Below are 23,191 nucleotides of genomic sequence, written 5' to 3' on the forward strand. Positions count from 1 at the left end.
AAGATCTGCTTTAGAAATATGTTGAGGCTGATTTTTTTTTTCTTTTTAGAAAAAAGAAAATAACTCTTTGGACAGAAAGTTTATATTATAAGATATTTTCGGCCATGCTGTTTAGTGTATAGATTAGTGAATTTAGCCCGTTTTTCCCTCCTTATAGTGGAGGAGTGAACTTATCTGTTAACTTACAAATTATTAGAGCATTAGAATGAATGAATAATTTAAAGGGCATTTATTAATTACTTGTACAAACATTATGCTATGTTTTAGGAATACAAAGAGAAAACAAGACTGTGTCCCTTGTCTCAAATGAATTCACATTCTAAAAGTTAGAGGGAAAGGAAAACAGACAGCGATGCATCTTCTTTAACATCATTTCTATTAATAACATCATATTGGTTCCTAATGTTGAACCACTTGACAGTGCCAAGCAACTTTAGTGGGTGAGAACATTTTTTCCCAAACTGTTCTTAGCTACAGCTGCTAAGGAGGCAAAAACTGCAGCATTTGCTGAGGAATTTTTTCTCCACAAAGGTTGCTCTATATTTGTCATGTCCATTCTAGAAGCAAGGGGCTACTGTTCCTAGCAGAGCCTTTTTGGGGGGGTAATTTTTAAACTATTTATCCCTCTACCCCAAAAATCCTGTTAAGCATTTTTTTAATTTGAATTCCAAATTTTCTCTCCCTCCTTCCCTCTTCTCCCTTTACCTTTTCCCCCAAGATGTTAAGTTAAAGGTTATACAGCTCAATCATGTAAAACATTTTCACATTGTCATTTTGTGGAATAAAATTCAGACCAAATGAATAGACAAAAAAAGATAGAAAAAGTGAAAAGTAATGTTCTTCAATCTGTACTCAGAATCTGTCACTTCTTTCTCTGTAGAAGGATGGCATTTTTCAATCTTTGGGATTGTATTGGATCACTGGATTGCTGAGAAGAGCCAAATTATTTGTTTATTGTATAGTTTTTCTCCTGATGTGTATGCTGATCACTTCATTTTGCATTAAATGCAATTTATTAGTCTTTATTTTTGTAAATATATATTTTATAATCATAATAAAATGTTTTTATATTATTATTTAAATGCAATAATTAATCTTTCCAAGTGTCTTTGAAATCATCCTGCTTATTACTTCTTACAGCACAATAGTATTCCATCACAGTCTTATAACACAACTTGTTTAGCCATTCATTTGAGTGTTCTTTCAATTTCCGACTCTTGCCACTACAAAAAGGAGCCGCTAAAAATATTTTTGTGCATAGAGGTCCTTTTCCTTTTTCTTTATTCTCTTTGGGAAACAAGAGCTAGTAGTGGCACTGCTGGATCAAAGGGTACACATAGTTTGATAGCCGTTTGGGCATAACTCCAAATTGTTCTCCAGGTGATTGGATCAACTTACAACTCCACCAACAGTTTAGCTGTTAGTCTTGAATAGTGGTATTGTGATGGACCACTTTTCTGCAAGGCTTGCTATTGTCAGTGATATATCTGAGGGCCAAGCTAGGAGTGAGGCCAGTGGGCTGAGGGACACTGCTATTCTTGGGGCTATTAAACTCAGGGAACTGGGTTTTCTCCACTAGGGTCTAAGGTGCGCTTGTAGCCAAAGTGGATTAGCTGGCTTGGTACATTTTCTCTCTTTAGAACTCATTATATATGTGATTGCAGTTGGGAGTTGTTTTAGAACTATCATTAATTAACCATCCATCCCTTTCACTTGAAATATTTTGAAGCAAGAGTCTTTTAACAGCTTAGTAAGAGAAATGCAGGCAATCTCTACTTGTAATGAAATTAAATTTTTAACTGTCATTATCTTTAAGCTTTTCATTAAAGTCCCACTAACTTTTAAAGCCACTGTATCTTAAAAATATCATATTTAAAATACTATCTCTGTTATGTTAGAATTTAATGGAATACTTCAAAGCATTGAACTTTTATCATGGACAACTTCTTTGGTGTTTATTTTTTTCTTCCCAGGTACCTTAAAAGGTTTAAAGTGATGAAGATCAAAGTTTTAAGAAGCTGGTGCCGTCAGATTTTGAAAGGGCTTCAGTTTCTTCATACTCGAACACCACCTATTATTCATCGGGATCTTAAGTGTGACAATATCTTTATCACTGGCCCAACAGGATCAGTCAAGATTGGAGACCTGGGTCTGGCAACTCTGAAGCGGGCTTCTTTTGCCAAGAGTGTAATAGGTATGTTTCTAGTGTGCTTTGGAACTTAAATAGCCTTTCTGACTGTCTTTGATCTAGAGGCTTCTTGGCCTTCGTGGCAGATTTTTCATTAACTCAATCTTAAAGAAAAAATAATGATGAGTTTACAGTAATTTTTGTTTCTGAGGAATAGAACTCTTAGTAATTGTCCTATTAGAAACTTTTATGTAGTGATATATTGGATAATATATTTTATATAGTGATATATTGGATTATATTGATATTTCAGAAATTTCATTATCAAGTACATATTGAACTTTTTGTTTATCAGTTTACTTGGTATTTGAGCAATACTTCTATGTTGGGGAAGTACAAAGTGATAATTGAAGAAATGGAACTGAAATTGAATTCTGTTGCTTTCTATGTAATAGCCCATTTGATATGTTCACCAGCAGGTGACTGCAACCTGATTGAAAAACGTTAAAGTCGCTGACTCATAGTTTTGTCAACCAATTTTACTCCTGATCTCCAGAAGGAGTTAAGTCTGAAAAAAAACCCTAAACTACTTTATCTGCCTTTTGAAGCAGGAAATAGGAAGAAAAAGCACTCTTTTTGTCTATGATCATTCTCTCATAAAAGCATAGACTCAGAAGGTTTCCATAGATTTTGAAATGCCTTCACATTAGTTTTATAAAAACTATCAATTTCCCGTTTAGACCCGATTTTTAGATGTTTTTAGAAAAAGGACAAGTAGATAATGTGGATATTTTTTAGCTTTGCAGATATCACCATTGGAATATTAAATTGTCATGGTGCCACTTTTGTTTTATTGCTAATAATAGGAGAATTTTCCTAAAATTGGCCAGAAAAAATATTTATTTGACATCTTCAAATCTTTGACCAGTTTCATATAGTGCACAATTTCTCGTGGGAATGCACTATAAAGAGTCTAGGATTAACTTTCTTTAAACAAACTCTCTGCTTATAACTCAATCTCTCTGTATTTCTGAGTATTTTTTTGCCTGTAGGATGCCCTTCACTATATTGCCTGTATCTGCAGTAGGCTTATAATGTGTACTGCAGGTGTAATGGTAAGTATGTGAAGAAAGGGGCTCTGGTGAGTGGCCTTTGTGAATGATTATATTTTAATTTATTCCTTGCAAATATTTATTGAACACTGGGTTTTTCATTGTAAGGTCTTTATAAAGTGAACAGATGGAATATATAGAGAAGAGTAGCTGGGAATTTTAATCAGTACTACAGTTTGGCAGCAGAGGGCAGCAGGTATTTAGAAATTTTCAGTGTATCATCTTTCACTTCAGGTAGATTTTATGCTTCATTTGTAGCCTTGCTGGTTCCTTATTTTTTCCTCTCATTTGTCATCAATCTGAGTTTAATATATAGATAGCATTTTATTTTGATATGTTGATATGTTGTTCAGTAAACTCACTTATGAGGCAATAAATCAACAAATATTTTTTCCATTCTGTTCTTATTTCTCATAAAGGCCTTGCAGTGAAAGACACCTGTGAGTTACATTGATACAACAGAATTAAGTAGGGTTCCTCCCTCATTTTTTGCTTCTACTTTCTCTGTTCTCTCACAGGTGGCCCCCCTGCTTCTCCCTGCGGTGAGTAACGTCTGCTGCCTCTGAATTGAGACTGAATCGTTCTTTTAATTTAAGGTACCCCAGAGTTCATGGCCCCTGAGATGTACGAGGAAAAATATGATGAGTCCGTTGATGTGTATGCTTTTGGAATGTGCATGCTTGAGATGGCCACATCCGAATACCCTTATTCTGAGTGCCAAAATGCTGCGCAGATCTACCGTCGAGTGACCAGTGTAAGTTTTCCCCTATATTTTGACTGATTCTTGTGCTTTTTCATGTATAACCTAGAATCTAAGGGTGGATTCTTATGAAGACCAATCTAAAGTTTAGGGGAAAGATATTGAAGTTTCTGCTTCTAGAGTAGCATAAAAGTATGTGAACAAACAAACCAACCAACCAACCCTCTTCTATTGAATTCTTTGTCAGTTTAATGCCAGGCCCTTGTAGTGAGGTGTAAATCATGATAGAAAGTATAGTATCAGTTGGAAAACATAAAAATGTTACTGAAATATCATTACTTACAATAATATCATTATTGTTTAAATAGTATTCCTAATGCAAATATCTTTTATATTCCACCCCAGGAAATTCAGTTTGAGAGGGTTTTTTTTTTTTTTAAACTGTAAGAGCTTTTGAAAAATAGCAGATTTTGGGGGTTAAAATGTTTGGGTTGTACTCAACATATATTTGCCTGCCCATTTTGTCTTCAGTGATTTAGTTTAATTGACTCAACAAACATTTATTGAGTTATTTCTTAGTGATCATAAGTTAATAGCTGACTAGTGTTTAAATCATTCTTGACCACAGTGGTCTGCTGGCAGGGTTTTCCAGTGCTGTCCAGTTGGAACATTTAACAAAATGATTAGGTAAATAATTACAAAACAGGCAAGGTAATATTAAAAATGGTACTATGATAAATGAATGACAGAAAGCATCAAAATTAAACTAATTGATTCTGCTGAATTTTTAACATACTAAAACTGGTAATTATGTGGTAATGATCAACATTTTCTGGCTAGTGAGAGTAGTATTTTTGTATGTCTTTAATGAGAAAAAAAAAGCTTTCTTATATATTAACTTGATTTTTCAGGAAAGATTGGGAACAGGAAAATTTTAGACCATAGTTGCTAGTATGATTTATGATTTGCTGGAAAAGCTGTGCCCTGTGAATAGGTTTTTTTTTTTTTTTTCATGTTTCATATAACATTATTGCATACTAGCATCTAATATTCCACAATTCAAATTAAAACTGTGTTGAAGTATAATCTTGAATGTAGAAGATAAGAGAGGTCTATGCATTCACAGAATAGTAAGATAGGTTGACACTTCTTCCACCACCACCCTTTTACCACTTAAATATTTTTCAGTACATAATCATCATTCAGCATCAGTAAACATCTTACAAGTTTTTAATTAACATTTACATTAAAGAGAATTGAAGTATCACGTCTCATCGTATGAATTTACAATACAATTTTGATAGATTAATTCTTACCTAATGATTAACCACCAGGTTTAGTAGTAAAATTTCTCTGTTAAATGGCTTGGTAAGGATATCTCCTCATCTTGAATCATGGCTTCCAGATCTTTATTCCTAAGTGCCTTGATTTCTTATTTCTAGCTAAAATAAAGTATACCATTAGAAAAAGTTTCCCTTTCTCCGATCTTCACCTCCCCCTTTTTTTCAGTGACATCATTCTCTCAGACATATAGTTTGAAATCTAATATTCATCCTTCTTTCTTACACTTTTCTTTGTAATTTCTTTATTTGCTAATTCTGTTAAATCAGGTTGAATGATATTATATTAATGAGCAATGGGGCAGCTGGATGGCACAGGAAATAGAGGACTGGATCTGAAATCAGGAAGACCTGAATTCACATGGGGCCTCAGACATTTAATACTTCCATAAGAAAAATAAATAATAATATATATAATAAGTAATAATAAATGTCGCTATTTGTGATAATAAAACAATTTTTTTAGTCATGTTCCCATAACTGTTTTCAGAATCATAATGAAGACAATACATTTGAGATTAAATACACACACGCGTGCACACACACACACACACACAGAGCAACGTAACTATCACCAGAAACTTATTTAGCTACGTAAATTAAATGTTTTGCTATCACGTTGGCAATAATTTAGTCCCTAGATCTGTTTTTATGATAGTATTCATTCTATAAAGAACAAAAGGTTTCACTCTTTACATGTTTTTAAGAGCAGAATTAAAATATGATATATTTTTTCAGCATAGTCATCCATGTATGCAACTTCAACTGCACAGTATAACAAGTCCTATTGCACAAATTTCTGCTTAAAGAAGTTTGTGGCCCAGGTATTTCTATTTCTAACTATATCCTACTGGGTGTCCATATAGCAAACAAAGAGGGAAAATGGACTGTGCATATGGGAGCTATATACTGAGACATTGTGTGCTACTGCTTCTTTTGGCTACCAGCCATTTTTGATGTTGCAATATTCCTATTTTGAAACTGGTGTGGATTTCGTTATATATTGCAAACAATAGTGCTGCTGTTTTGCAGGCTGCTATTGGAGATTATTTAGCTAGGCTATCTCTTTTAGTTCTAAATGTTTCTAGTTAATCTTAAGGAATCCAATTCTTGACTATTTCTCTACATAAATAAGACCTGCCCCTAAATATCTCAAAGGAACATGCAGTTTGTTTGTTTTTATAGAAACATTAAAATTGTTCTGTGTAACTTTTGTTACTGTTAAATTATAGAAATATTTTAAAACTTTCTCTTTATAAATAAGATTTTTCTTGGCCAGGTAGGATACAGGATAGAACGCCTTTTATAATATTTATAAAAGAAAATAGTAATCCTTAGTTTATTGGATATAGCTTTGTTTTTATGCAAAATCATTAGCATTTTAACCTGCATGGTCTTTGATTTCCTCCTCTTTTAATTAAGAAGGAAGTATGCATTTGTTAGTTGTAGTACCTAGATCCATTTAACCATGAAAGCCATTTATGGTTTCAAAGAGGATAGCAAACCATAGGATTTCTAATTTTATAGGATGCATATTTCTGATAAATTGTATGTAAAAAATTATTTTTAATTGATTCATTTAGAGGACCTTTCCCTTTCTAAATTCTGTTGTTAATCCTTTCATAGAATAATCTTTGCTTTGATTGCTTTTGTGTGTAAATAGGACTTTTCATACTAAAATTGGCTTTTAAAGTAAGTTACTAATAAAAGTTCACTTTACATGTATTGTTTTGTGTAGTGTTTTTTCACTTGTAGTCCTGTGAAATGTAAACATGTTTATCCCTACTTTACAAATAAAGGATCACAAAGGTGACATGACTTGCCATTAGTTGCATGGCTATCAGGACATGACATCAAGTCCTAAGTCTCTTTCCATTCACTTTACAATGTTGTATTTTTAGTTACTTTGAAGTGCTTCTTCCCTTTTCTAAAACCACACATGTCTGTTAGCTGTGTCACTAGTAAGCCATTGCATAGGAATTGGAGTTTTTACTTTCTTTTTGATTGAGGTCAGTTGATACAAGATGACTGCTATCATTATTTGAACTGTACTTTCCTTATTTCTAGCCTTGTATAAACCTGAGTTATGTGGCTGATAATCTGGATTGCTCATACTTCAGCCCAAAAAATGTTTATTGAACACCTGTTTTGTACTAGCTCCAAGGGAAAATAACCAGAATAATTAGAGCATTTCTTCTTTCACAAGTTATAGTCCAGAAGAAGAGACTGACGGTTTCACAAGTAAATTCAATATAAAATCAAATGTGATATTCATTGTATTGTAAGGTAAAGTGATAGAACAGCCCTTAAATATAATCCCATTATTTTATAGTTAAAAAGGGGATTACATGACATGTCCCAGGTCCAGCCAATGTAGTAAATACAGAATTCAAATCCAGTCACTGATGCTTTGGTCTACTCTGCTTGTTTCATTCAAATGCAAACAGCAGGCTACAAAATCTCATAAATTGGTATCATTGCTATAATTATAAGATTTCTGACTTTAGTGTCAAAAGACTGAAGCTGAGTCCCCTACTCTTTAAGTATCATCTTTATACCTTAGAAAGTCATTTTTCTTCCTTGGGCCTTAATTTCTTGATCAATAAAAGGAAAAGGGTATTAAACTAGATGACTCTAGAAGTCTTTTGCCACACTATAGCTATGATTTTCTTACCTTTACAGTTTCATAAATGAGTAAACCAAACAAGATTTTAGAAAGAAATTAATTCCATCTCATTATTGAATACTAACACCTAATCCAAAGGACATAACATAAAATGACCTCTCTCAATAATGTACAACATATATGAAGAAGACATATAACTGAAAACTTCAAGGTTCAAAGAATAAAAACACAAGCTACCTATTCAGTGGAAATTATGATACCAACTGATTAATAGAAAGAATCCATTTCAATACATTTTATTTATTAAACATCTATGTGTGAGGCAAAATGCTAAGAATTGTTGATACAAATACAAAATAAAAAGTCTCTAACTCAAAGAACTTTTATTCTGGGAGATGGGGGTGTAAAGGGAGAGAACAATAGTATATGTAAATAGATACATGATTATTTAAGGGAAGGAGTACTAATGACCAGAAGGAATCATGGAGAGATTATTCTTGTTCTTTGTTCCAACTTTCCCTTCTTCCTTTAATTTTGATTGTTTTCATTTATCTAGCAGTTCAGATAAAAAAGAAGATAAAGAAGCTGGCATTCCCCCTGCTTATTTGCAATTCTAGAAAATTATTTTGTGGGTAAAGATGGTTCCTGCTTCTCATTTCTATTAATAAATATCAGTCATAGAGCTGAAAGAAACCTAGTAAGGACCACTCTTTCTCTTTGTGAAAGTAAAGCTCAATCTAATAATTTAAAGTAGATGTAGATGGCTAGCTGTTGATTTTTTTGTTGAATGAATTAAAGGATAAAGATGCCTGTTACCTTCTTCAAGAGGTATGCTGTATTTTATTAGTGACAGTAAAGTTAGTTATACACAGCAAAAATTGTCTTGCTTCAATTTTACTTCTTGTTTGATTTTAAATAACACCACTCGATAAAATTCTTTTTTTAAAAAATGGACAAAGTGAGTAGTTACTAACAATTGGCTTTGGTATACTATTTCAACATTAAATTTTCAATTAAATTGGAAAATGTGAAACAACTTCTGTTTCAGTCCTGAGTCTTTAGAGAAAAGCTAGAAATGATGTGTGTAAATGGTTTGACAAATATCACTACCACTTCACTTACATAGTGTTTTTTAAGATTTTAAAATCATTTTCCTGATAACCATCCTGAGATAATTATCCGTGTTTTACGAATGAAGAACATCTATCAGTCAGTGAGCATATTAAATACTTCACAATTGCCAGATATTACACTAAGCAGCATCAGCATTACCAAAGGCAGCTTGAGTGGCTTAGTGTGGATTGGACTTAGATTTGAGTTCAAATTCAATCTCAGACATTTTATCAGTAGTGTAAGTCTGCCTCAGTTTCTTGTAAAAAGAATCCTCTGCAATAAAGGAATAACCATCTATTCTTCCAGGATTGTAAGAATAAAATAATTTGTAAAGCACTTTGCAAATCTTAGTGTCTTATAAATTCTAGCTATTGTTATTACAAAGAAAAGCAAAAAAGTATGTTACTGTTTATCCACTTATATACACATGTATGAATTGACAAGTATGAGAATTCTGTTAGAAAGGAAAGAAGACCCTAACATCAGAAGCTTTATTTAGTTGCCAGTTCTCTAGTTTAGATCTATAGGTTCTCAAGAATCATCTTGAAACACAGGAAGTTTCAGTCACTTGGGGAACCACAAACACTGACATTTTTACCAGAATACTACTCTTTTCCTTATTTGAATGAAGCCTTGAGATTGCCTCAAAGCCAATAATCCTGACAGGCAAGCCCCCTTTATCTATGTTAGAGGCAGATCAACTTGGTGACCCTTCCTTTTATAAGAGGGTATTATAGAGAGAGGACAGAATCACTACAGAATGTGCTTTTTTTCTGACATAAGGCACTTTGTCCTACTTTGTTTTGTTCAGAATGTAAACTGTAATATTCAGCAACCTAGTTAGTAAACAGTCTTTGTGTATAAACATTAGTATTAAAGTCGGTTTCTAAAAGCAGTATTAAAATTAAAATTTAGAAAATCAAACATTTAAAATTTTGTTATTAATCTAATAGTAATAGGCCAAAACCAGAACTGGAGGGGTGGTAGACCAGGTTGGAGTGGTGGGGATGGATTACTTTTGCCTTTATTTCCGGATCTCAACCCATTTCTTGGAGTAATAAGACCAGGGCAACTGTCCTAAAGAGTTCAATTAGTGAGAGATTACTTTTTAGTCAGTAGCAGTGACTTAAACCAAGTGTAAGACAGCTTTGAATAAAGAAAAACTCAGATGTTAAATGTCTCCCCAGAGTCATAGGACTTGAATCTAGATTTCATAACTCTGTGCTTTATTTTTGGATCTTGAGCTGCCTCCCTCACCTGCATGCCATTGATTTCCAGAATGATTCAATGACAATGGAGAGCAATGTCTACACAATCCTGTATTGCTTCTAGAAGGATCCCTTAAATAAGTCACATTGTTTTTCTATATGAAGGACAGCACTTTTGAGGTTGCAGTAGTTTTCTTGTGTACAAAGAGTAATGAGCCTTGGTATGTTATGGGAATCATGAGACCAACTAATTTTCTATGAACAGTATTACTTAGCAAAGTTTGGTAGGGAGATTGGAAGAGGCTTGTTTTCCATCAGGATCATAGGGTCTGTTCAAATTCCTGTAAACTAATGGTTCATACCAGTAAGTATCTGGCTGAATCCAGCCCCTTAACAACCAAGCAAGAAATGTGGAGTACTTAATTACTTTGTTTGTGTAATTTGACTTTGTCACTAATTCCATTAGCCCCTAGATTTCAAGGTCTGAATGTTCTCTCTGAAGGGAAAAAAAAAGATTAAAGCAGTTAGGGTAAAATTCCTTTTAGTTTTTACATACCTAAGTATATAATTCACTCTGCTCTTTTACAGAAACATTGAAGCTGATCTCTGATTAGATAAGGGTTAAAGAGTTGGTGAAAACTTAGAGGATTTCTTTAGCTTTGAATTGTTTATACTGTCTCAGATCCATTGGAACAAACTGTAATTAATCGCTTAGTAAAGGAAAAGAATATATTTCCATCATGGATGATAAAAATTTAAATTATACTTATTCAGAAATAATAATTTCATCTTAATTTTTATATGCTGGAGGCAAAATCTTTTTTCATTTATCTTTGTAGAGGTAGAAAATGTGTAACATTATAATAATATAGAGTACCTATTTTTTTTTGAAGTTTTATGCTGATGGACTAGGGGGCCAGAGTTTCCCCTTGTCTGTATAATTTGCATTCAAGTTTTTCCAGTGGTGGTAATGAACTCTTTTGAGTCATAATAATACTTTTGCCTGTATCCCTATAATAGATAATTAGTTTAGACTTTGTAAGTAAAAGAAAACTTGTATGAGTAGCCTGGAACTTGTCTGAAAGATATTTTATTGTAGATGGCTTTTAAAGGTGTTTATTAGGGAATTTTGTTCTGTTAGTAAATAAAAGTTGCTTCATAAAACCCATATAGACTCTAAATTGTTCTGAGTAAGTCCAATCTTTAAGGTCAATTCTAAGAGTAATTTTCAGAGTAATTGCTAATCAGCATTGGTAGAAGAAATTATCTCACTAGGAGTGTTTTAGTGAAATCATTGGTTTGGTTAAAAACAATTTTTAAAAATCCTCGATTTTACTCTGGAATCTGATAAAACTTATATTCCATATTTCATCAAATGTTCAGATAGATTGGCTCTGTGGTTTAGGGAACTCTCAGGTAAAGAAAGCTCCCTTCCCTGTCTCAATACAGATTATCACTTGCTTTTTAACACAGTCTTTTAGAGTTAACTTAGAATACTCAGATGTTAAATGTCTTCCCCAGACTTGAATCTAGATTTTTTTTTTGGCTTCAAAGGCTTCAATGGTAAAGAGAAGGAAAAAAATAAGGAGCATGAAAAATGTACTTCTTTTGTCTGTTATAATTAGTTCTTTTAGTTTAATATTCACTAAGATAATATTTTCTACACTACCAGGTTTATTAATATTATAAATCTACGCCCACCCTTCAAATGAAGGAGTAGTAATCCTAGTGTTGTGCAATGGACATTGTCTATCCTGATCATCAAACATTTATTGAATACCTGTGGGAGTGTTCTATTAAGTGCTAGTGACACAGAGGAATACAACACACGGTCTCTACCTTCAAGTCATATTTGGGGAGTTGTATAATAGTACATTCTAAATGCCAAAATGAATTATATAGACAATAAATCAAACAGGAATTCAAAGGAGTAAGGCAGTCACTGAAACTTAGGGAAGTTGAGGAAGGTAAATGACTTGATTGACTCTTAAAGAAAACATAGAACTTTTTAGGGCAAAAAAGAGTGGAAACAGTCCTTATGGGGAAAACATCATAAACAATTTGTTTATCTGAAATATTTCTGTTTAAGAAAAATTATTATTCCTAGAGGTTAGAAGAATAAATAGGTATCAAATTGTAGAAGGTCTGAATTCTAGGCTAAGCAAATAAGATAAAGTGAGGTGGACCACTTCATGTCTCTGATAGTCGAGTGTTCCCCACGGTGCTGACTTGAATCTAATGATCCTGACTTCCTTGCTTTTCTCTTCATGCCTAGATTTCTTTCCCTCCTCATCTCTATCTCTTAAAATCTCACCTTCTTTGGGAAAACCTTTCCCGAGCCCCCTTAATACTAGTAACTTTACTCTCTTGAATATCTCCAGTTGATGTTGTATATATCTTATTTATACATAGGTGTTTGCATGTTTCTCACTGTTAGACTCTTAAGTTTCTTGAGAGCAAGGGGATTGATTGTTAAATTTCTTTGCATTGCTAGCACTTACTTTTTTTAAATACTTGCTTTTTAATAAACCAAATGTCTTCAAAGACTATCTTACTTTTTATAAGATTTGCAGTAGAAAGGACTAGTTGACTGTAGAAGTCCCTCCATTTGTCTTAGTATTTTCATCTGTAAAGTGGCTATAATAGCACCTAGCCTCCCAGGTTTGTTGTCCGTAATCAAATGAAATTATTTGTAAAGTGCCTGGCACTACTATATAAATATTAGCTATCATTTTTATTTCTACTACCTTATGCATCCTTTTTTACTGTTCAGTTCTGCGCTTTATATCTTTTCTGACTTAAGTATTTAGTTAAATGGATTTCTAGTTTTATGTACCTATTAGCCATTGAATAATTACTCTTAGGAAGAGGAGGTTGATCCCATGGGTTAGGGGGTGGAGCTTTTAACAAATAAATAATCTCGTTTTACCTGCCCTTGGGAACTTGTGCAGTTGGAGGAGGATCCATGAAGCAGAATAGTTTTTTGTTGTTTAGCATGTAATCCCGTTCTTGGGGCTGAAAGAGAACAACCAGATTCCAAAGCAGAGCAAACTGATGTCTCAGAGTTGGGGAAGTATGGCTAATGTTAAACTGGAAACTATGCTTCATTCCAATTTGGAAATCTGCCTTCCGTGTGCCGTGGGTTAATTTAGATTTTTACCATTCATTATCCACAAATCCCAGCCCTATAATCTTCTGTAATTATCCTTCTTATCTACCTTGTCTTTTCTGATGGATTTTACTAAGAGAGATTTTTGCTCGGTATTGGTCATCTTTAATTCCCATTGCTGCTGCTGCTCTCAAAAGGATTGTACAAATGAGGTGGGTAAAGGCTTCTTTGCAAACACTTGGAAATATGCATAAAGTACTGTTGAATTTATTGGGTTTTGCATATTTATAAAATAAATTAATACCATTTGGCTAACCTTTAGTTCAAGTGACTTGATTCCTCAGGATAACAGAGACAAAAACAACAAAGTTAAGCAAATATTTGAAGTAGTTGTAGTTTGTGCAGGGAGGGAGGCTTTCCTTTATTCTGAATGGTCAAGAAAAAGTGTGGGTTTTTTTTTTCCCCTATCAAGGTAAATTTAAAATTTAACAGATTTGAACCTGAGGCTTAAAGTAAATGAGGCTGAAAATTCTAGGAATTGGAAGATTGAGCCATTGGAGATTATCCTTTAGGAAGCGCTTTTGTTTTTCTGCTTGGTCAATTTTGCATCTGCATGGAATACTTTGCCCAAAGGGCCCAAGTACATGAGATGCAAAGCAAAGTGAGTCAATTTTTTATCCAAATAAAGCAATATCTGTAAATATATTTGTATTCATGTCAGCTCTTGATCTGTTTACCTGAAAACTCTTCAGCAGCTGAAATTGTTCAGATTAGTTTTGTGAAATGCTTAGGGTATGTGACCTATTCCTGAGAGAATCCAGAATGAGTATATTGATGAATCCCACATCTTGAAATGTGGAATTTACCTAAATATATAAAATGGTTTTCAATACATTACTCTGATTAGTTCAGAAAAACCTCAATTGCTACCTGAGTTTTTGTACAAAAAAATTAAGTAAAGCAATTGCTCAGGCAGATCCTAAAGTATTTTAGTGTTGGCAAAGATGTTTTTAGAGTGAGTATGCTAGAATGTTTAGCAAGCTAGGTAGCAGGACCTTTTACTTAGTTTTGCTTTTGTTATGTGAAAGGTACTCTTTTAATCAACTTGGATTCTATTTTCTTTTTTTCTGGTTTGCATTTCTTTAAGAACAGTTCTTCCTGATGCATGTACTTATCTCTGGATAGAATAAAATGAGAAGGTTGGGAGAGGGGGAACAATACCTTTCTAGTTATCTAGAAATGTTGCCTTAATTTTTCATTGAATTGATTAATTAAAAACTATTAGTCAAAGTCCTTTTCCTTTTAGAAGTCATTACTAATAGACTTACATAGATAATTTGCTCTTAAATTCAGCAAAACTTCATTGTTACGATTTTGGTACGATTGGTGCTTCTTTATTAACTAGATATTAGTTCTTACAGATTTGTGATTCTTCAGTAAAATCTATATCAAATCACTTCTAATTTTGACAGTTATACATAGGTGTCAGCTTTCCGATAGTTAACATCAAATTTGGTGGGTTCTTCATGTATTCTACTTTTTTTCTAGTATCATACTCTTCAATATATAGTCTGTATATTTCTACTCCTCGATAAATGTTTTAAACATAATAAGATCACTATACATTTAACATTTAAATGGATTGAACAGACTTTCTAATGTAGGCTTGCTAGTAAAGTTTCTTGTGTTACCATTTATTTCAGCTGTTAAATCCTTTCATTCATATTTAAGAATAATGTTATAAGCAGTTTTAATCTCTAGATTTGCATGCTTAACCATCTGAGCTATTTGGCTAATAAAATGTTTTAAAAGTTTATAGGCTTCTTTGCTCAGATATTCTTTAAAGAATATCTTTAAAACACTATTAATGCCTATGTGCACTATGAGACTGTATAAATGTATTTTCATTTTTAGAAACAGAGCAACACCATCTAATGGATTTGAACCTAAGTTGCGATTTCTGCAATGTGCAGAAAGGTCACATATGACCTTGAACATATTACACCATTTGCCCATTTTTAAAGATGAGGTGTTCTTAGCCTCATTTGAGGATAATAAGATTGAGAAAAGTGTATGTTTTTTCTATATTTAAATATATCAGTGGCACATGATTTTGCCAATATGGTTGCTTTTCTTCACCATTTAGAAATATATAAAATCATAGAGAGATTGTCAGTAGACAATTTTAATTTCTAGTGACTTTTCAACAGTAGCCTTTGTTTTCATATAATTGCTTTTGTGAACTCAAAGATGATTTGTTTTTATTTAGTCCTTTTAGTTGTGATTAATTCTTCCTGACTCCATTTGGGCAATGATAACTGTAAGGGTTTGTCATTTCCTTCCTTAGTTCATTTTATAGAGGAGGAAAGAGAGGAAAATAGGATTAAGTGACTTATTGAGGGTCACATAGCTAATAAATCTGGGACTGATTTGCACTTGGGTCCTCTTAAATCCAGGGCTGGCACTGCCATCTAGCTGTCCAAAAAATGGCTACCTACCCTGGTAATTACAACTGGGTGAAAGTAATTCCCTTTCTTATACAATCTGCACAGCTACATTATTGTGTTTTAATTTGGTTTTGGTTTTTGAGTTGTCAGTTATGCTATCTTAACATGTCGTTCAAGTTAATTTTTCTTTTTTGTATTGTGGTTTTTTTGTGTTGAACTATGTAATAGTTTAAAGTCCTTCAGGCACTAATTGGGAGCTATCATTCAAGAAACATAAAAAAAAATAGCTATTTTATATAGTACCCCAAAAATGTTAGCATGAATGTCTTTAGGACCAAAATGCAATTGTACATTAATTTTAATGTTTCTCAGAAGTTATTTTAACTTTTAATAGTTCATGTCTGCTGGTAGTGGTGTTTAACATGAATCTAATCCTATTCTTTTTGAGGGAAGGCTTGTTCATCATCTTTGAGTTCTTTTATATTTTTCAGATGTCAGGATTTTAAGTGGCCTTTTGGCTTAGACATGATTTTTATTCTAATCTCAATTGGAATTAAATTATTATGTGAAAATAAATTGAAAAAGATTTGACTTGTCTAGGAAAATAGAAATCCTATGATCAAGTTTAGTAAATCTTTAGTTGCTTAGATTTTGAGATTGGTTATGTTGCAAGACTTATTTTTGTAACAGTTTTTAACTTTAGTGAGATATAGTCACAGTCAGAAAATGTCAGATGTCAAAAAATGTGCAACTCTTTGTTGCTCAAAACAAATATGATGACTCATTCTAGATAATGCTTTCAGGGTTTGCAGCCCTATTCAGAAGCAAAATGTTCCCTCACTACAGTTTACAGATTAGGAAATTGAGGTTCTGAAAGATGAAATAGTTTCAAGTCATTGAACATTTATTAAGTACCCAATATATGTAAGGCAATATATGTAAGGATAAAAGTGATTTTCAGGAGTTATCATGGCACAGGGGGAAAGTTTTTAACTAGAAAGGAAATGGGTTTAAATTCAACATTTGATGTTTACAAAATGTGTAATCGTCTCTAGGCCTCATCTATAAAATGAAGGGTGTCTAGCACTAGTAATTAATAAGAGGTAATTAGTAAATGCTCATTTACTTGCCTGACAAGCACTTCTTAAGTATTAAGTGTTTAAGACACTGAGAATACAAGTAAAAAGATGTTACTTCTTAAAACCAGCAGTCTTGAATAGATTCCCTGAGCCCTGTTTTTGACCCAATAGGCTCTTGATTCCCAAATCCTTAGAGGTGAGGAGCTATTTTCCAAAAAGGAGACAGTGATATTGTCCTCTAGAAGAAGAAAATAAGTTACCCATCTTGGGAAAACCCTGGCTCAGGATCCATATTCTAGCATTATGTGAATGATTCTGACTTTTAGAAATAGATGAGCTAACCTAAGCTAATTGATGTTTTGGTTTTTTTTTTTTTTTTACTTTGATATCAATATTTTGAAATGCTTTTTCAGTTCTAGATACTCTTTATGTAAATAAGTATTAGTTGCTCAATTTTAAGCTTATTCTTATGCCAGAGTCGTCTAAATTGTTTTATTTTTATTTTTTTTAAATTTTTAAGCATGTTCTTGTTTCATATTCTTGTTACGTTACATTAAATAGCTAAGACATCATTTGGGCCACCATTCTACTTGAGTTATTAGGCAGTATCATTTTCTGCCTAGTCTAGTGATTAACCTTAGAATTAAGAACACCTAAATTCAAATCCTATCTCTGACTTATACTAACTGTATTACCATAGGCAGGTCACTTAACCTCTCAGGTGATTTAGGCTTCTCTAAGACTACAGGGAACATTTGTTGATTTATTTGGAGAAGAGATTAATTTACAGATTAAGGACAGTTCTGGGCCCCCAAAAATAATTTACAGATGGACAGCCAATAACAAATCACAGATCTGCCCCATCTCCCCCAAAAAAGATAACTTCAATAAGAGGAAGATGGCAAATAAAAATACTTTTCCCAGCCCCACCCCAGTCCCACTGGCCCTTCAGCAACATTGTATGAGTAGCCAAAGAAACAGTCACTAACCACATTAGGAAATGCATAATATCTAGAATTATCATCTCTCTTGTCCAGCAAGACTTTTACACCACAGTTGGATTATTGCATTCAGTTTTATCTTCAACTTTTTAAAACGGGATTAAAGAACATTTAGAAGAGTAAATTCAGAATGGTGAAAAACTCTTAAGGCATTTGAAAATCGGTTAAAGGAACTAGTATATTTAGCCTGGAAAAAGAAAATTGGGAGACATGAGTACACTGTGTTTAAATAGTTGAAGACTCTCATATAGAAGAGGGATTAGATTTGTTCTGCTTGGTTTCAGAGAGCAAGAAGAAATCAGATTAGAGAACCATAATGTGTAATAAACCTGAAAGATTCCAACTGCTTGAGTAAGGATTCATTATTCAACAAAAACTGCTAGCAAAACTTGGAAGAAGTATGGTAAAAGAAAAATAAATTCCAGTATATACTGCAATACCTTCAAATGATACAGACCCAAGATATAAAAGTTTGTATACTTGTATAAAAAGTAGATAAGGAAAGAGTTTCTTAATGTTGCGAAGTAAAAATGGAAAAATCTTGATTAAATAATACTGAAAACGTTTTGCCCAAACAGCATCAATAAAATTCATATTAAAAAGGAAAACAGTTTTAATTGGAATAAAATCTTTGTCATAAGTTTATCTACTGAAAGACCAATTTAAATATATAGAAACAAAAACTATTTCCCTATAAATGTTTAGTGAAAGAATTATGAAGACACAAGAAAAACAAAACTAAAATCATAAAAAAATTCTTCAAATAATTTATAGGAGAAATGTAAATTAAAAGAACTCTTAACATTCATTCTCATACACAGATTGGGAAAGATGAGGGAAAGAAAGGAAAATATTAGGAGATGGACAGTCATATCTAATAGATTGTTAATGAAGCTATGAATTTATCCAAAAGACAAGTAATTCCTTGGCATACACTCCCAAAATGCCTTTAAAAAAAAAAAAAAAAAAAGGAAAAGTACACATAAATGGGTAGCAAGGTGGTGCAGTATAGAGAGTGCCAGGCCTGTTGTCAGGAAGCTCACCTTTGTGAGTGCCCTCAAGACACTAGCTGTGTGACTCTGGGCAAGTCACTTCACCATATTTGCCTCAGTTTCTCTTCTGTAAAAATGAGCTGGAGAAGGAAATAGCAAATCACTCATCTCTATATAACCTCAGGTGTAATCAGGAAAAGTCAGACATGACTGAACAATAAAAAGTTATATGTACAAAAATATAACAACACCTTTTATTGAAGCAAGGAACTATCATCTGAGAAGGGAATGTGAACAAATAATGTTCTGGGAATGTAATCAATATCATTCTATCATAAGAAATGATGAGAGAGACATATTCAAAGAATATGTGAAGAGCTGCCTGAAATGAACAGGACCATATAACCTTGTAAAGAAAAACAACTAAATGATCATGATTCCAAAAGACCAGAAACAAAGGGAAAGAAATAATATTTTAAGATATTGGCAAGTGTATGGATTTATTTTGCTTGAGTATGCTTTCTTGTTACAAAGGAGGGCGGGGGATTTTTGAGGAGAGAGAAAAATGAGAAGAGAAAGGATGGGTAATTGGTTATGTCAAAAAGAAGGGAAAAAATCTTTTAATTAACAAAAAATGAAATTAAAAGTGGATACAAATAAGCAAGATAGTTTTATAAGAAATATATAGATTGTATATTTTAAAAATACAAGCTGTAAAAAATGGAGTAATCTTGTTCACATATGGGTTGGATCAAATATCCCTTCTTACTCTGAGTCTAAATTTTCCATTGTTGTTGTTTTAATCTTTTCAGTCTTGATTTTTCATTTGTTCATTCCTCATGAGCCCATTTAGGGTTTTCTTGGCAGAGAAGCCAGAGTGATTTGCTATTTCCTTCTCTAGCTCCCTTTATAGTTGGGGGAACTGAGGCCAACAGGATGAAGTGACTTGCTTAGGGTCATACTGCTATTAAGTGTCTGAGGCTATATTTGAACTGAGATCCTCCTGACCCCGGACCTGGTGCTTATCAACTGTGCCACATAATTGCCTTTACATTCATTACTGAAAGACTTTGTATGGAGATTGATCATTTCTACCACTGATTTGTGATGTCCTTAGATCACTATACTCAAAACAGCTTAATAGTTTTTCTCTTAAAACAGACTAAACAGTGTACCCCTTTTAGGTTTGTACTTCCTCATTTTGAACCTAAATCCTTTAGCCTGCCATGTGTTACTAAGTATTATAACACTATCCCCTTGCTGTGTGTGCAAAATTGAACATGTAACTTCATGCCTTCATATGGGTTAGCTATTCAAAATTAAGTTCTCTGGTGACTAATGTACTAGTAAACAAGGGTTGTACAAAAAATGTTCCAGCCAATGAAATCTTTGTGCTCTTCTCCCCAATCACTTCCTTTACTGAAAGCACAAAAGATATTGTTAATACATTGAGTCTTGAATTCTTCCAAGGTCACATAGAGAGAGGATAGTGCCTCATCATTCATGGCAAGAGCCACATGGCGGTAGGTGAACCTACAATCAAATTCTCCACAATTGTTTTTTAGGGAGGAGCTGGAGTTGCAGCTGCTCAGCTACCCAGCTCTGACCCTGCATGGCTTAACCCCTACAGGCATATCAGAAGAAAGCTAGGAAAGTACAATTTGTGTTTTCCCTTTCTAATAATATAATTTGCTCCTGAAGAAAGGCAAAGATAAAAAGAAGGCAAGATATATAGGATCTTAAGAGGAAACCAAAACTAGCTAAGTCTATTTGCATGGAAAAACAAACCAATAATATTTGAAAAGTTGTGTTTTGGTTCTTTAACATGTTATCTGAATTTGATTCTATTCATATTTATATATTTTTCAGGGAGTGAAGCCAGCCAGCTTTGACAAAGTAGCAATTCCTGAAGTAAAGGAAATTATTGAAGGATGCATACGCCAAAACAAAGATGAAAGGTAAGTTATTTTATTTGAGATTTAGGCATTTGTATTATATAAAGCACCCCAAAAAATAGTTTTGAGCAAAAGTATATTTCACATCATTCATCTTGGATTCATTAGTAAGTAACTTAATTATTGTTCTTAGCCATTGTTACACAAATCAATACAACAAAATTCTATTATACTCTGACATATATACCACAGGCTAAATTATACCACATGCCTACTTCCATTTCCTCTTTTTTCCCACCCTTTCATCCTCATCTCCAACCATGTATCTGAAGAGTAAGCAAAAGTGAATTTCATTTCCCTGTTGTGAAAATGCTTTTTCACTAAGTTCATTTTTTGTTGTCGTCGTTGTTCTTGTTAAATTCAGGACTGGATGTTTTATAGCATTTTAAAGTTTCACTCAGATACTAAATTTTGATGGGTAAAATAACATTTTGGGCTTTGTAAATTGAAATTTACATGTGTTGAATCATTATTGCCACTATGCCAGAGCAGAAAAGAACAAAACATCCAGTTTCCTTTCATTTAAAAGGGGGGAGGGGGAGGAGAGAAGATTCTGCCTAAGGCTTAGGAGGAGCCTAGCTTAGTCACTTGTACTAACCTAGGACTTTTCTCAGAGGAGTGGCAAATATATCTGCCATATGACTGACTCATCAACATTTGGGGTTTGGCTGAAATCCAGTGTCTTTTTTCGAGTGAGTTCATTTGTATATTAATCTTGATTAGCCCAAATCTGACAGCAGTCTAAACGTGACAAATTAAACTCAAATTTTTATCTTTTTAACAGATAGACATTTTTATCAATATGTGTTTCTATATCACTGAATTTTTCCTAGTATTCCATCACCCTCCTGGTGTCCATAAGCCCCCGCTATGTAGAAAATATTTTTTTAAAAAGAAAAAGAGGAATGAAGCTGATTCCCCAGCAAAACTGACCAATAAATAAAAAAAAAAGATGAATTCACATGCTGTATTCCACACTTAAATGTTTCCATGTCCTCCCTTTGCCCCCTAATCTCATAGTTCTTTTTTGGGACTGTACCTGTTCTTTTTATTTTTATATATTTATTATTTTTATTTATACTTATATATCTTATTTATACATATAAATAAATTTTTTTCATGAAGATTAAGAGGATTTGATAGGGTATAGAAGAATTAATCTCTTCACTTTCCCATTTTCATATTCTAAGAGATTCTAACATCAAGACCTTTCAAATTTCGATTTCAGTTGTATTCCCATTATCCCAATATATTGATTCCCATTTTTAAAAGAGCTTAACTGTAAGAAGAATGGATTCTTGATCTAATTTAAGGGCATTTTTATTCATTTCAAATTGAAATGTTGAGGTAGTTAATTTGTGATGTTGAAATATGGGGACAGTTGGTTTGAAAACAGAATTTATAGGTTATATTCAGCAGTGATATTTTGTGTGTTGTAACTGATAAGGTGATTTTGGATTAAACATATGTAAGTGGCTTAGATGGACAGAGTTCTGGACCTGGAGCCAGGAAAAACTTTTTAAGTTCAAATCCAGCCTTAGACACTTAATGACAGTATAGTTTTGGACAAATTGCTTGAGACCTCTGTCTGCCCTAGTTACCATTCTTTAAAGAATGGAAATAATAAAAGCATTACTTAAAATGCTAGATATAAATATAGATATGTGGTGATTCATTATAATTTCATATAGTTTGAGATTTAATTGCATTGTTAGGAGAAGCCTCATTAATAAATTGGTAAAATAATCAAGTCTTCTTTTGTTCTTATGTTTAAAAAAAATTTAAGGTAAGAAGCTGTGTTGGTAAAACATAAAATTCCTTGAGGACTAAGACTATCATTTTTAAAATATAGCGATTTTTATGTTTGAAAGTGACGAATTACTATGTTTAGTAGAAAGAATAAAGGATTCTGCCACATTGAAAGATTGTTTTACTTTTAATACTATTATTTTCTTCCTTCTTTCTAGATATGCTATCAAAGACCTTTTGAACCACGCCTTCTTCCAGGAGGAAACAGGAGTACGAGTAGAACTAGCTGAAGAAGATGATGGTGAAAAGATAGCCATTAAGCTATGGTTACGAATTGAAGATATTAAGAAATTGAAGGGGAAATACAAAGACAATGAAGCAATTGAATTTTCCTTTGATTTGGAGAGAGATGTCCCAGAAGATGTAGCTCAAGAAATGGTAAATGCATTTTCTCTTTCTGCAACCATTCCAAATGTCTATGTAAGATTGTGCAAGTGACACAAAACTGAGATTTACAGGGATAAATGTAAAGCTAACTACAAAGTCATAACTAAACAGTAGTTCATTTGAAAAAAATTTAGGCAGGTTTAGGCCTTGCAAGCTCAATATAAATCAGCAGTATGATATCATAG

General features: G+C 33.0%; 1 protein-coding gene across 11 annotated transcripts in view; it reads left to right on the forward strand.

The window, feature by feature from the left end:
- Positions 1–23,191, forward strand: part of WNK1 (WNK lysine deficient protein kinase 1) — a 135,876-nt gene that overhangs the window by 60,849 nt on the left and 51,836 nt on the right. For 10 of the 11 annotated variants that reach the window (XM_052001302.1, XM_052001304.1, XM_052001305.1 and 7 more), the window contains exons 3-6: positions 1,974–2,194; positions 3,837–3,994; positions 20,725–20,813; positions 22,778–22,997. In XM_052001302.1, the coding sequence (XP_051857262.1) occupies positions 1,974–2,194; positions 3,837–3,994; positions 20,725–20,813; positions 22,778–22,997 (688 nt within the window). Of the gene's footprint in view, positions 1–1,973; positions 2,195–3,836; positions 3,995–13,443; positions 13,549–20,724; positions 20,814–22,777; positions 22,998–23,191 lie in introns of those variants that run through there. The other variant, XM_052001313.1, reaches the window with a different exon arrangement.

The sequence above is a fragment of the Antechinus flavipes genome, chromosome 5, assembly GCF_016432865.1.
Source record: "Antechinus flavipes isolate AdamAnt ecotype Samford, QLD, Australia chromosome 5, AdamAnt_v2, whole genome shotgun sequence".
Lineage (NCBI taxonomy): Eukaryota > Metazoa > Chordata > Mammalia > Dasyuromorphia > Dasyuridae > Antechinus > Antechinus flavipes.